General features: G+C 42.0%; 1 protein-coding gene across 1 annotated transcript in view; it reads left to right on the top strand.

The window, feature by feature from the left end:
• Positions 1-16,088, top strand: part of nedd4l (NEDD4 like E3 ubiquitin protein ligase) — a 577,353-nt gene that overhangs the window by 239,668 nt on the left and 321,597 nt on the right. Inside the window, exons 4-5 of the mRNA XM_085974389.1 lie at positions 5,761-5,799; positions 9,858-9,911. Of these exons, the coding sequence (XP_085830515.1) occupies positions 5,761-5,799; positions 9,858-9,911 (93 nt within the window). The remainder of the gene's footprint in view (positions 1-5,760; positions 5,800-9,857; positions 9,912-16,088) is intronic.

Genomic DNA, 16,088 nt, shown 5'->3' with positions numbered 1-16,088 from the left:
CTTCATTGAGTACATTAAATTCTTCATGCAACTTGGAGAAATCATCATGCATTATGTCTTCAACTTTCTTAATATTAGCATTATCTTCCATGAGACAATCAATTATCTTCATTTTTCCAGTTATCTGAGCTAATTTAGCCCTCCTTGCACCTATGCTTCTATGTAACTTCTCTTCCATTGCCTTTGGGGTGAGCTTTACTTCCCTCTTTTGGCCAACAATCCTTCTGGCTGGGGGAAGCTCCTCACTGCCCCATAAGGCATCAGCCATTTTACCCGCAGCTCTTATTTAGCTTCTCAATAGAATGAACAAGGCAAGTAACAGTCACTGTACCTTCGCTTTCTTATATTGTCATCTGGCTCCGTGACCATTCATGTATACGTTCGCCGACAATTCCGTCCTTTCCTTAGGGAGCTAATTTTTGACTAATGTAGTGGCGCTCCGTAATTTCCAAACATGCAGCCACTGAGCTTTGAGGCTTTTAACAACGAGTAGACGCGTGTCGAAATAAAACGTTCCAAAACGTAACTTTGTCTTTAAACTGTTTACTGTAACACCTTACAAACAGAATTACAAAGCAAAACACGTTTAAACGAACACGGTCAAAAACTGTATTGCTCCAGCCATCAAAGCCTTTGCCTTCTCTCTAGCCTCGTGGAGCTTGAACTGTAAAATGGCTGGATACCATGTGACAAGCTTAAGGACTGTACCATTGTAGCAAGAATAAAGGGGGTATCTCAGACTATACTACTGGAACAAGAAAATAGGGGGTTTCTCAATACAATAAGTCAGTCAGGTAAATTAACTGTATTATACTATTTAACCAATATTTTAAAGTATTTTCTTTCTTTAAACTTTCATGACTCTTACAGCCACATTGCACACACTTAATTAAACCTGCTGTAGGATGATCACAACTCTAGTCCCACAATCCTTTAATGCTCTCTGAAGTAACTTAGCAAACCATCAGGTAAAGGGACAAATGAACTCGACTGTCTTCACAAAGTATAATGCTAAAAGAAGTTATTGTTCATCAGCTGCACCTTCAGCGTCTTTCCCCCCGACCCCCCTTGGATCTTTGTTCAACTATCTGAACATGACGCAGGTATCTGAGATGCACTCTACATCAATGCTGCCCATCAGTAATGAATGCAGATGAAATGCTCTCTGTGCCAACTTGTGAAGTAGCTGCCTGCATCACACTCGAGATGCACTATGTAAGGATCGGCACTTCTGAGTTTTATCCGCTTTAACCCTCATTTTATAATTAATCTTTTAGGGTGTAATCATCAGGTCAAGTTGAGTTTAACTCCCAAATGTGAAATGCTTTTGTGTAATGCATCATTTTTCCAAAGAGATCCTTTGTGTATTTTTATTTTTTGGGGGGGAAAAAAGATAAGTGTTGGAAATCTGAAATAAAGCCAGAAAATGCTAAAAATCTAGAAATTTGGTCACTATCTGAAAGAGAAAAGTTGGATTACATCTTCAACCTATCTTTGTTTCAAATGCTGACCAACCTGCTGTGTAGAATGACAAATAAAGAAATTTGTCTATTTTATACTGTTTTTAAAATAGCTACAGGGAAAATGGAAACTGTCCTCTTTGATCAAGATTTGAAATAGAGGAGCGCACGTAAATGTTTCAGTGGGAAATATCTGACTTAAATGGTTGGGTCATTGTGAGACATGCCAAACTCATTCCTGCCATACCACATGAGCACTAGACATAGGCTCTGAATGTCCATGGATCCAGCAAAAAGCTAACTCAATAGTCGCAGTGAGATTAGTGAAGCCCTGCCTCGTGATGGTCTGCAATTAGTTTCCCAGCACGCCAAACCCAGAGGAGTCGGCTCCCTTTAATCTGGTACCTCAGATCTCCGATGGCAAAAATTGAGCGCCCAGAAAAGAAGTCCAGACTGCTTAAGACTTTTGATACAGGGGCCTGTGTTACAGATGTCCTCGGAAGTGCCCAACATTGCCTGGTATATTGCAATGCTGTATTAAATTGTTCTGCAAAGTACAGTCCATGCTGCCAGTGGGCTCCTTAACCCAAGCTGCCAGCTGCAGCAAACTGAGATATATAGTCTCAGTGCCTGCACCAAAACGTGATACTCCGCCACCATTGCTCTTTAAACATGGGACCCGTGAGCTGCTGATGACCAGGCTCTTCAACCAAGAGGCTTTGCCTCCTGCCGCTCTATGTTGTGTCTCTTTTTTCCCCATTTCTGTTACTCTGAGGACATTTCATGTCTGGTGCTATGCTTTTTAAAGTTCTCTATTTAAGTTACATTTTCACCTTACAGAAAGCACTTTTACAGATAGATCTGTAACCATAAAGTGCTGTGTCTTGGTGCTTGTTTTTCTGCTATTATCGGAATTGAAAACACTGAGGCTGTAGAGAGGGCTTTAAACTAATTAGTGTGGGGGAGGTTTTAAGAGAGCGAAAAATAAAAATGACAGCGGAGAAGGCAATAGAGCAAGGTAGCAGTGGGGGAATTAAAAACCAGAGCGTGTCAGGAAGGGACAGAATGTATAATGGTAAAGTAGTAAAGGGGGTAAAAGCAGGAATAAATTGTCAGAAAACATATTTGAAAGTTCTTCACCTGAATGCACGCAGCATTCGTAACAAAATAAACGAGTTGACGATACAAATAACTACACATGGGTATGATCTGGTGGCCATTACGGAAACATGGCTGCAAGATGATCATGACTGGGAACTAAACATACAAGGGTATTTGACAATTAGGAAGGACAGACAGGAAGGAAAGGGAGGTGGGGTTGCTATGTTAATCAATGAATAGTCAGAAATGATATTGGGTCAAAGGATCAGGATAGTGACACAGTTTGGGTGGAGATAAGGAATAATAAGGGGAAAAAGTCACTCGTGGGCGTAGTCTATAGGCCTCCGAACAGTTGCAACTCTGTTGGTCGGTGTATAAATCAGGAAATAGTTGGGGCTTGTAATAAGGGAACAGCTATAATCATGGGGGATTTTAACTTTCATATTGACTGGACTAATCAAATTGGGCATGGCAGCCTTGAGGAAGAGTTCATAGAGTGTATTAGGGACGGGTTCCTTGAGCAGTATGTAACTGAACCAACCAGGGGGCAGGCAATCTTAGATCTGGTCCTGTGTAATGAGACAGGATTAATAAAAAATGTCCTAGTAAAGGATCCCCTTGGAATGAGTGACCATAATATGGTTGAATCCCAAATTCAGTTTGAGGGTGAGAGAGTTGGATCTCAAACCAGCGTACTGAGCTTAAATAAAGGAGACTATGAAGGTATGAGAGTAGAATTGACTAAAGTGGACTGGGAAAACAGATTAAAGTGTAAGACGGTACAAGAGCAGTGGTCTACATTCAAGGAGATATTTCACATCTTTCAAGATAAATATATTCCACTGAGGAAAAAGGGGAGTAAAAGAAAAGACAGCCATCCGTGGCTTAGTAAAGTAATAAAGGATAGTATCCGACTGAAAACAAGGGCATATAAAGTAGCCAAATCTAGTGGGAGGATAGAAGATTGGGAAGCATTTAAAAGCCAGCAAACAATAACAAAGATTAATTAAGAAAGGGAAGATAGATTATGAAAGTAAACTAGCAAAAAATATAAAAACAGATAACAAGAGTTTCTACAGCTATATAAAAAGAAAAAGGGTGGCTAAAGTGAACGTTGGTCCCTTAGAGGATGGGACCGGGAAACTAGTGGTGGGGAACATGGAGATGGCAAAGACGCTGAACAAATATTTTGTATCAGTCTTTACAGTGGAGGACACTAAAAATATCCCAACACTGGACAAACAGGGGGCAATGGGGGGGAGGAGCTAAACACGATTAAAATCACTAAGGAGATGGTACTCGGTAAAATAATGGGACTTAAGGCGGATAAATCCCCCGGACCTGATGGCCTACATCCTAGGGTCTTGAGAGAAGTGGCGGTAGGGATTGTGGATGTATTGGTGATTATTTTCCAAAACTCCCTGGACTCGGGAAAGGTCCCGGCAGATTGGAAAACTGCTAATGTAACACCCTTATTTAAGAAGGGAAGTAGACAAAAAGCCGGAAACTATAGACCAGTTAGCCTAACATCTGTGGTTGGCAAAATGTTGGAGTCCATTATTAAGGAAACAGTAACAGAGCACTTGGATAAACATAATTTAATAGGACCGAGTCAGCATGGTTTTATGAAGGGGAAGTCATGTTTGACAAATTTGCTCGAATTCTTTGAGGACGTAACATACAGGGTGGATAAAGGGGAACCAGTGGATGTCGTGTATTTGGACTTCCAAAAGGCATTTGACAAGGTTCCACACAAAAGACTACTGATCAAGATAAAAAAAATCACGGGATTGGGGGTAATATACTGGCATGGGTGGAAGATTGGTTATCTAACAGAAAACAAAGAGTTGGGATAAATGGTTCGTTCTCGGGCTGGCAATCAGTAACCGGTGGTGTTGCGCAGGGGTCAGTGCTGGGACCCCAACTCTTCACAATCTATATTAACGATTTGGAGGAAGGGACCGAGTGCAACATATCCAAGTTTGCCGACGATACAAAGATGGGAGGGAAAGCAGTGAGTGAGGAGGACATAAAAAACCTGCAAAAGGACATAGACAGGCTAAGTGAGTGGGCAGAGATTTGGCAGATGCAATATAATGTTGGAAAGTGTGAGGTTATGCACTTTGGCAGAAAAAATCAAAGAGCAAGTTATTATCTAAATGGAGAGAAACTGCAAAGTGCTACAGTACAAAGGGATCTAGGGGTCCTGGTGCATGAAACACAAAAAGTTAGTATGCAGGTGCAGCAGGTGATCAGGAAGGCCAATGGAATCTTGGCTTTTATTGCAAGGGGGATGGAGTATAAAAACAGGGAAGTCTTGCTGCAGTTATACAGGGTATTGGTGAGGCCACACCTGGAATACTGCGTGCAGTTTTGGTTTCCATATTTAAGAAAAGATATACTTGCTCTCGAGGCGGTTCAGAGAAGGTTCACTCAGTTGATTCCGGAGATGAGGGGGTTGATGTATGAGGAAAGGTTGAGTAGTTTGGGACTCTACTCATTGGAGTTCAGAAGAATGAGAGGTGACCTTATCGAAACATATAAGATTGTGAGGGGGCTTGATCGGGTGGATGCGGGGAGGATGTTTCCACTGATGGGTGAGAGTAGAACTAGGGGGCATAATCTAAGAATAAGGGGCTGCGCTTTCAAAACTGAGATGAGGAGAAACTTCTTCACTGAGGGTAGTAAATCTATGGAATTTGCTACCCCAGAGAGCTGTGGAAGCTGCAACATTAAATAAATTTAAAATGGAGATGGACAGTTTCCTAGCAGATAAGGGAATTAGGGGTTACGGGGAGAGGGCAGGGAAGTGGATGTGAGTCTAGGTTCGGATCAGCCATGATCCTATTGAATGGCGGAGCAGGCCCGAGGGGCCGCATGGCCTACTCCTGCTCCTACTTCTTATGTTCTTATGACCTCTTAAGCTACAAAATATTGACATAGGCCCATTTATTTTAAGCACTGATTGCAGTTTCAAATTAAGTGAAGGTGACTTTATTTTAAGCAATAATCTTGGTTTGCAATTTAGGAGCAATTGTGAAAAAATAAAAACACACATTGCATTAAATAATGCAAGTTTATGTTGCAGAAAGTAGGCAAAATTGTCATGTTTTGAACAGAATCTTCCAAGTTTTAAGGTTAGTTGTGTTTGTGGTTTGTGCACAGAAGTAAAACTGATGGATACAATTTTCTTTTGCAGACATTACATCCAAAATGGAATGAAGAATTTCTTTTCAGGGTAAGTACGAATAAAACTCTTAAGTGGCATAAATATATAATTTTTTTTTACAAATGACTGAACCAACCCACTCTTTTTTGTAAAAAAAGTCAAGTATGATAGTGTAGTAGTTATGTTACTGAACCAGTAATCCAGAGGCCTGGATTGATGATCCAGATAATGCAAGTTCAAATGCTACTATGGAATTCAGTTTTAAAAAGCTGGTATCAGGGAAAAGTGACCATGAAGCTGTCGGATTGTCATAAAAACCCAAGTGGATCATTAATGTTGTTTAGGGAAGGAAACCTGTTGTCCTTACTCGATCTGGCCTAAATGGGACTCCACTCCCACCTCAATGTTGTTGACTCTTACCTGCCCTCTGAAGTGGCCCAGCAAGGCATCAGTTGTATCAAACCACTGTTGGGGATAGAAAATTGGCTTTATCAACAATGCCCACATTCTGGGAATAAATAAATAAAGTATAGTTTGGTGAGCAGGTGAATAAGTCAAATTTCACCTCGTTCAGAAGTTCAAGTCCCTCAATGTCCCACGGGGTAAAGCCAGCGTTTTACAGAGCGATTCAGAACAGGAAAGTCCCAGGTTCAAATTGCCTCAGTGTCTCATGGGATAAAGTTAGCATGTTACCGAGTGATTCTGAACAGGAGGTTCCATGTTTGAGTCTCTTTATTTCAAAATTAATTGATCGCAGCCTGGGGTGTGATTGAGTGCTACAGTAACTCCTCAGTTGCACCTCTGCTGGGGAGTGGAAAAAGTGGCAGTAGTCTAAGGTGGAAGCTGATGCTCTTTCTATGTGTTGGCAGATTATGGTTTATCATTAGCACTTCCAGTGACAGACCTGCTGTGGGCTAATTTGTTATTTCTACTTGGGTGACTAAGCACGGTTCCAATTCTAGCCTACCAACATGTATATGGCCTGCCTTGTTTTAATGTAAAATTGGTTTGAATTTTTTTTAAAAACTGTCTGAATTTTGAAACAAAACCAGAAAAAGCAAGACACGCACACAGCAGGTCAATCAGCATTTATAAAGAGAAAGGATAAGTCCAGGCTTTTCAGAACTGAAAACTGAAAGATTAACAAATATTTTAACCATTTTAAAAAGGAGAGAAGAGGAAGAAAAGCACTCCCAAGTACAAGCAGGAGTGTTAATGGGTTGAGTGTGCTGTAACCTGAAATAGTTTTAAAAAAAAAAAAAAAAAAAAAAAAAAATTTTTTAAATTAAAGAAGGGTCTTAAAGGAACTAGGTGAGCACATTGCATGCTCTAACTATAATCTTCCAAAGTCCTCTTGATTCAGGAACCGTTACTTTAGATTGGAAAATTGCGCACGTCACTCCACTATTTAAAAATGGTGAGAGAGGGAAACCAGGGAATTTTTTTTAATTCAGAGGATGTGGGTGCCACTGGGATTTATTAGCCTTGACAACTGAGTGGCTTGCTAGGCCATTTCAGAGGGCAGTTAAAAGTCAACCACATTGCTGTGGGTCTAGAGTCACATATCGGGTAAGGATGGCAGATTTCCTTCCCTATAGGTCATCAGTAAACCAGGTGGGTTTTTACGACAATCCGGCAGTTTTATGATTACCATTAATGATACTAGCTTTATATTCCAGATTTATTTAATTAACTGAATTTAAGTTCCCCAGCTGCTGTGGTGGGATTTGAACTCCGAATGATTAGTCCAGGCCTCTGGATTACTAGTCTAGTAACATTACCAATATGCCACCATTCCTGTGAAATTATAGACTAGTTAGACTAACATCTGTTGTCGGGAAATTTATAGAGTCTATAATTAAGGACAGGGTGACTGAACACCTTGAAAATTTTCAGTTGATCAGAGAGAGCCAGCATGGATTTGTGAAAGGTAGGTCATGCCTGACAAACCTGATTGAATTTTTTGAAGAGGTGACTGAAATAGTGGACAGGGGAATGTCTATGGATGCTATTTATATGGACTTCCGCAAGGCATTTGATAAAGTCCTACATAAGAGATTAAGGTAAAAGCCCACGGAGTTGAGGGCAAATTATTGACCTGGTTAGGAAATTGGCTGAGCGGCAGGAGACGGGCAGTAGGGATAATGGGTAGGTATTCAAATTAACAGGATGTGACTAGTGGTGTCCTGCAGGGATCTGTGTTCGGGCCTCAAGTATTCACAGTATTTAGTGATGACTTAGATGTTGGCATAGAAAGTCATATATCCAAATGTGCCGATGACACAAGGATAGGTGGAATTATAGGCAGTGTAGATGGAAGCATAAAGTTACAAAGGGATATCGACAGATTAAGTGAATGAGCAAAATTGTGGCAAATGGATTTCAATGTAGGCAAATGTGAGGTCATCCACTTTGGACCTAAAAAGGACAGAACAGGTTACTTCCTAAATGGTGAATAGCTAAAAACAGTGGAGGTCCAAAGAGACTTGGGGTCCAGGTACATAGATTATTAAAATGTCATGAACAGGTACAGAAAATAATCAAAAAGGCTAATGGAATGCTGGCCTTTATATCTAGAGGATTAAAATACAAGGGGGTAGAAGTTATGCTGCAGCTATACAAAACCCTGGTTAGACCACACCTGGAGGACTGTGAGCAGTTCTGGGCACCACACCGTATGAAGGATATACAGGCCTTGGAGGGAGTGCAGTGTAGGTTTACCAGAATGATACCCAGACTTCAAGGGTTAAGTTACGAAGACAGATTACACAAATTAGGGTTGTATTCCTTAGAATTTAGACGGTTCAGGGTGATTTGATCGAAGTTTTTAAGATATTAAGGGGAACTGATAGGGTAGATGGAGAGAAACTATTTCCGCTGGTTGGGAATTCTAGGACTGGGAGGCATAGTCTAAAAATTAGAGCCAGACCTTTCCGGAGTGAAATTAGGAAACCCTTCTACATGCAAGGGTGCTAGAAGTCTGGAACTCTCTTCCGCAAATGACAATTGAAACTAGATCAATTGTTAATTTTAAATCTGTGATTGATAGCTTTTTGTTAACCAAAGGTATTGAGGGATATGGGGCAAAGGCAGGCATATGGAGTTAGGTCGCAGATCAGCCATGATCTCATTGAATGGCAGAACAGGCTCGAGGGGCTGAATGACCTGCTCCTGTTCCTAACTAAGTAAATTTTGAAGAAATAAAAGAGCATGCAAACAGTTAAGACAGTGAGACAATGAGAAGCCTACCCAGGGGAAAAGGTTGAGAATATGAGGGAATTGGGCAAGAAAGAGAGAGCCTGGAGATGCATGCTTGAAAATGCTGACAAAACACAGTGGGTCTATTAATCCTGTAAAGAGGAAAAAGAATAAAATATAATTCTATCTCTATAAAGATATCATTACAATCAAATTAGTCTCCAAACATTTCTATAAACCATCTTACAGTGATCGTGAACCTCTCATTACTTGAGTCTCTTGAGATGCTGAGAGAAACTGAAGGGAAAACAGTAGCCTGAACATTTTTGACTCTTTCCTTGACCCTTGACAGTAGCTTCCGATCACTGCCACTAGGGTGGGGTGGAAATCAAGAAATAAAAACCTGAACATGTGTTTTAATTGAAGACTTGCAACTGCAGGCTTTCTGTGGTTTTTCTCAATTCCTTAAGTTCTCATCTTTACCTTGGATCTGTCAGCATCTGAAAAAAGAGAAGAGATATATAAATGTTTTAGGTGGTGACCCTTTCTCAGAGCACCAAATCAAAATCAAAGAGCCTGGCAGTTGCTCCTGTGTTCTGTTGAACTGCTGAATTGAACTATTGTGGGTGTTGCTGGTGGTATCCGTGTACTTGGGAGGTGGAACAGCTAACATGTACCTGGATTTAATCCTACGGTTTGGCTTGGATTTCAGGCACTTGAAGAATATTTCCCAAGAAAAACAATGGAGTGTTAAATATTTTCCGCAATGATTTTTTTCAAGACCGAGTTCACTACAGCCTGTCCTGTACAAGTCGACTGTTCTACAAGTGTCGACATTTGAGTTCATGTTGATAATGTAACAGCAGGTTAAATTAGTTGATGGTTGTGTGATGTGAGCCCAGCTATAATATTCATTACTTAACTCGCAGGTCAATCCCCAGAATCACAGGCTGCTGTTTGAAGTATTCGATGAAAACCGACTGGTGAGTACGAAGTGAATAAATTTGCTCCTTCCATTGTGCCCTGACTTGAAAAGAGTTATCAACTCACCTTTGTACCTTGCCATTTGTTTTCATTGGTAATTTCCATGAGGTCCCACATAGTTTCAGCAGGCTTGTGCTTTACTCTGGTTTTTTGTTTGCTCATAAAATACTACGTTGTTTGTTCTAGAATTACATGCATTGGTGAATTGCCATGTTTTTGTTTTGTTCAAGCACCTATTAAGATCTTCCTTCAATGGAAAATAAAGCTATCGTAAATAAACTTTGCAGCACTTTGGTACTTAGATTGTCTAAAGAGCGATTAGACATGATGTCAAAGGAGCACTATTTTCCAATAAACATTATTTGCGTATAATAAAAGGCTCACTTTTGTAGCCTACAATTAAAATGTATTCATGCTTTGCCAGTGCCAATAGTTACTTCTCTCTTGGTACTTTATGATGGCCTGCTAATGCAGAAGCAAGTTTTAAAAACCAAAAACTTTGGTTTGATAGAATTTAATAACTGAGTACAAGAGTGTGCCAGATAACTTTCTTAATGGGAGTTCTGTACCCTGCTTGTGTCCCAAAGATTCCGTAATTGGTGTACTTAAGATCATTGAGACTTCTGTCGGTAAAAAAAAATGATTACATAAAGACAGTCATAGAATCACAGAAATTTACAGCACAGAAGGAGGCCATTCGGCCCATCATGTTTGTGCCAGCTGAAAAAGAGCTATCCCACCTAATACCTCTTTCCAGCTCTTGGTCTGTAGCCTTGTAGGTTATGGCTCTTCAATTGCATATCCAGGTACTTTTTAAATGTGCTGAGGGTCTCTGCCTCTACCACCCTTTCAGGCAGTGAGTTCCAGACCCCCACCACCCTCTGGGTGAAAAAAGTTCTCCTCAACACCCCTCTAATCATTCAGTCAAATGAAAATGGCAGAATCAATACTTATTTTACCCAAAGAAAGACTACTGGAACATTTGAAACAAATCTGAAGGCTGGTTTTTAATATCCCATTCCTCTATTGGCTTTTGGTTTCAATGCAAAACATTTTGGTGGGAGTTGACTTGTGCATAAATGCTGAATCTCTAAAGCTGCAAAAATATTAAATAGATGTGATAAGACCTCTCACTGGTCCTGGAGGTAAAATTATTTTGCTGTAGTTTCTGTTTTTGCTGGATAAGCACTGTCATCCAAGATATGTATTCCTTTCCCCTCCCCCTGCCCTTGCAATTTGAAATTTCTATACTTTAAAAAAATTCATTCATGGGATGTGGGCGTCGCTGGCAAGACCAGCATTTATTGCCCATCCCTAATTGCCCTTTGAGAAGGTGGTGGTGAGCCGCCGCCTTGAACCGCTGTAGTCCTTGTGGTGAAGGTACTCCCACAATGCTGTTAGGTAGGGAGTTCCAGGATTTTTGACCCAGCGACGATGAAGGAACGGCGATATCCTTCCAAGTCCGGATGGTGTGTGACTTGGAGGTGATGGTGTTCCCATGTGCCTGCTGCCCTTGTCCTTTTAGGTGGTAGAGGTCGTGGGTTTGGAAGGTGCTGCCGAAGAAGGCCCGACGAGTTGCTGCAGTGCATCTTGTAGATGGTACACACTGCAGCCACAGTACGCCGGTGGTGGAGGGAGTGAATGTTTAAGGTGGTGGATGGGGTACCAATCAAGCGGGCTGCTTTGTCTTGGATGGTGTCGAGCTTCTTGAGTGTTGTTGGAGCTGCACTCATCCAGGCAAGTGGAGAATATTCCATCACACTCCTGACTTGTGCCTTGTAGATAGTGGAAAGGCTTTAGAGAGTAAGGAGGTGAGACATTTGCCACAGAATACCCAGCCTCTGACCTGCTCTTGTTGCCACAGTATTTCTGTGGCTGGTCCAGTTAAGTTTCTGGTCAATGGTGACCTCCAGGATATTGATGGTGGGGATTTGGTGATGGTAATACCGTTGAATGTCCGGGGGCAGTGGTTAGACGCTCGCTTGTTGGAGATGGTCATTGCCTGGTACTTGTCTGGCGCGAATGTTACCTGCCACTTATCAGCCCAAGCCTGAATGTCTTCCAGGTTTTGCTGCATGCGGGCATGGATGGCTTCATTGTCTGAGAGTTGCAAATGGCACTGAACGCTATTGTAGAAATAACAGCTGTACAATAGATGAGATCTGATTGCTATGTTTTTTTTTTACAAAGTACTGCCATGTTTGTCTCCATACTCCCAAAAGTGCAGAGTAAAAATAGAATTATATTAAACTATACATGGAGCTTTAACACTCCCTTTATTCAAAATAGAATGCTCAATTTAGTTTTTAAAAAGTGACATTTATGAAATGCATTTTGTATTTTAAATTGGTAATCTGGTGACCATTTAATCTCACCATTTTCTCCATCAGCTACTATTGCTCAAACAGTTTTTGGGATACCTACAGCAATGCAGTGTGTTTAACTTCCCATTCATGTACTGTAAGAACTGACTGAGAACACTTGCTCCTGAGGGACTTGACCATCATCCAATACTGATGTTCAAACACAAATCTGAATTTTTTGGGGAAATCAAGAAATATAAAATAATGAATTAATTGCTCAACACCCCAAATCATGCTTTTTGGATTTTCAACTTTTTCTTGAGCTCACGATAAGAGGAATATTCTTAAAAATTTCAGGTGTGGTTTAGCATTGCTCCAAAGTGATTTGCTCTTTATGCAATGCACAACATAGTGTATACCCTGAATCAGGTGTCACTCAATATGACTCAAACAGAGTACTGTATGACACTGCCCCGTGTCTCACAGTTTACCTGGCCTTGTGTGGATCATTTCTCAAGTACACTGTCAAACCAGCTGTAAAAAGTGCTCAGAAAATCCAACGTAGTACTTTTTGTAATATTTTGGGAAAGGAGTCCTGCACACTGAAATGTTAGAACTTTACTGGCAGGGAAACGGACCTTTTGTATATGCATGTAAGCATTTATGTGCAGAGCTGTTTGCAGACTATTGGTGTATGATTTATAGCCATGAGATCACGTAAGTTCTGATGGCCACAAAATGCTTTATGCTGCTAGTGATCTCAGACTGTAGCTGCAGTATAACTGCAGAATTAGATGTGTATGCGTCCTTTTAAACATGCGATTTGAGCTTCACCATTCTTGTTCACAAAGTGTAACCAAGAGACTAGTTAACAAACATGAGAATAGATGGGGTTCTGATTGAGGTGCTCTGTGAAATGGGGAATGTAAAGTCTGTAGGTATTATGGCGAATTAATACACAGACTACAAGAGTAACTTTAACAGGACTTTACTATTCGAAGGTCAGGGCGAATCTGCCCAATAAATCCTGACACAGCATTTATATACCGGTGTGGTCACCGTCGGTATTACAGTATACAGCAGCCAAGATAAAGTAGTGCCACACCTAAAATAGTTCTCTTAAAGGTGAACGGTTACATACAATAGTTCTCTTAAAGGTAGAACAGTTACATACACTACAATCCTCCCTTTTTAGCTTACAACATACTTATTCCCCATTAAACATAACATCATAACATATATCCAACTTCATGTTAAAACAGTTCACAGATGTAGTCTCTGCGGAAACAGTTCACAGATTCAGTCTCTGCGGAAAACAGTTCACAGATTCAATCTCGGTGGATGCGCCTTCCGTGCTTCTTGACTCGGTCCTGACAACACCTCAGTGGTGTAGCAGTTCCCTGTGGTGTAGTCGGTTCACGTTGCTGGAGTGACTCATCCAATAGTCCTTCACTGGACTTAACAGCTTGAACTTCCGTCCTTCTGAACCAGCATTGTTGGCTTGTAAAAACTTGAGTACCTTGGGAAGTTTTTCTACTTCCAAACTGATTTGGCTCCGTTCGAAGGGACCCCGTGCGTGATCTAGTAGTGATGATGATGGTCCAGATGATCATCATCATCTGCTTCGTCTTTTCCTTTTCTGCTTCTTGGAGACTCTCTGGGCTCCACTGTCAGCTGCCAGCTGCATGCACAGTTCCTCCTCGTCCTCCTTTTTCCGTAGTAGCGCCACCATCTCCCGATGTTCCTTAGACTTTTTGTGATTCTTCATGGTTTCTGCACTTTGGGAGTTTTCATCACAAGCTGGGCAGAACAGGTCATCGTAATATTCGATGTCGTCCAACAGGTCATGGTAATATTCGGTGTCATCTTGAGCTAGGCCAGTGAGAGGGTCTTCTATTTCCTCCATACCCAGCTGGACATTAGCCAGCTTTTGTTCCCAATCCAGACATCTTTCCTGAAGAGACTTCTTCAGGCGTTCAGCTTCATCCAGCTTTTTCTGGGCTTCCTGCAAGTCTTTTACTAATGACGTCATTTGTGATTTCAATACTTCAACTTCATTCGGAGATTGGTTGATCGGACTATTCAATCCCTCTACTGCAGCAGCTGTTTCAACCTTCTGTTGTTCAACATTGACGTGAGTCAGCGTACTTTTGGCATCCAAGGGTTGCTCTGCTGCCATCTTCTCAGTCTGTGTTGCAACCTCAGCTATTTCAATAACTTTTGGGAGCTCCAAACCCCTCTCCTTTGAAGATTTAAACTCCTGTTCAATTTGTCCCCATTTCAGAGTCTTGTCCTTCAGCATATGAAGGAGTTGGCTGACAGTTAACTCCAAACCCCTCTCCTTTGAAGATTTAAACTCATGTTCAATTTGTTCCCTTTTCTCGGCAGGGCAACCGGCGCTGGGTACAACCCGTTGACGGCGAACAGTTTCAGCCGCTGGGCTGGATCTCGCTCTGTCTCTCCCGCTCGCTCGGGCTCTGTCTCTCCCTCAGCGGCTTCCAATCGCGCCTCCCAGCCCTCTCGCAGTCCGGTGCTTTCCTCCCCGGCTGCGGCTGAGTTCTCAGTGATTTATTTATTTTTATATCTTCCCGCGCCTTACGATCCCGGTCGCAGCGCTTCGTGGCCTCGGTCGCTGCCCGGCCTTTTTCACTCCAATCGCGCCTCCCAGCCCTCTCGCAGTCCGGTGCTTTCCTCCCCGGCTGTGGCTGAGTTCACCGCGGGTTATTTATTTTTATATCTTCCCGCGCCTTACGATCCCGGTCGCAGCGCCTCGTGGCCTCGGTAGCTGCCCGGCCTTTTTCGCCGGTCGCGGTCTAGCTGTCTCACGACGCCGTTGCGTCTCCCAGCCCGCTTGTACCGCGGCTTCCGTGCTCCACGCTGCCCCAGTCTCAGCGCCTCTGGGCCCGACTTCTGTCCGGCTCCTTTCCCCCCGACCGTGGTCGAGTTCACCGCCCTTATCCTCCGTTTATTTTTTTAATTTTCCCTTTACTCACAGTCACCGTGGCCGACTTGCTTCTTGTGCTGATCGGCTCACTCACCACCGTGGCAGAAGGGACAATCAGTGCCTGCTGCTGATGGAAGGCTTCGTGTCTGAATTCTTCCTTCTTCCTTGCTCTGCAGACTCGAGTTTTCTCTCAGCAGAACGACGAGGGCGGGTGCCTCTTCTCGACGCTCGTTAACTGCTTCGGAAGTATTGTTGCCACAGGGTAAGATCGAACTCGTCGCCACTGTAAAGTCTGTAGGTATTATGGCGAATTAATACACAGACTACAAGAGTAACTTTAACAGGACTTTACTATTCGAAGGTCAGGGCGAATCTGCCCAATAAATCCCGACACAGCATTTATATACCGGTGTGGTCACCGTCGGTATTACAGTATACAGCAGCCAAGATAAAGTAGTGCCACACCTAAAATAGTTCTCTTAAAGGTGAACGGTTACATACAATAGTTCTCTTAAAGGTAGAACAGTTACATACACTACAAGGAAGACAGCACAGTTGGTAGTCTATGTATCAAAAGCTGCTCATACTCTGTGATTTAGTTACTATAGATGTTGACACTACTGCAGTGATAATTCTCCATTCCAGTTCGAAGCAAACATTGCTGAATGTTGTCCATTGATTTTATTAAATTATTTGTACCTACTAAGTGGACAGTTCCATAATTAATAAAATAGCAAAATACTGCGGATGCTGGAAATCTGAAATAACAACAGAACATGCTGGAATTACTCAGCAGGCCATGCTAGGCCTGAACAATGGCTATATCAGTGAAATATTAATCATGTCGAACTGCCATAGAACAAAATCTACTGGCAAATGAGGTGGTATCGACTCTTTGTTGCACACAGCATTTCATTGCATTAAGACAT

This window comes from Somniosus microcephalus, chromosome 2, assembly GCF_052327205.1.
Source record: "Somniosus microcephalus isolate GS21.2 chromosome 2, FLI_Smic_1.0, whole genome shotgun sequence".
NCBI lineage: Eukaryota > Metazoa > Chordata > Chondrichthyes > Squaliformes > Somniosidae > Somniosus > Somniosus microcephalus.
The sequence above is the reverse complement of the archived record's forward strand: the minus strand, read 5'-3'. Positions and strand labels throughout refer to the sequence as shown.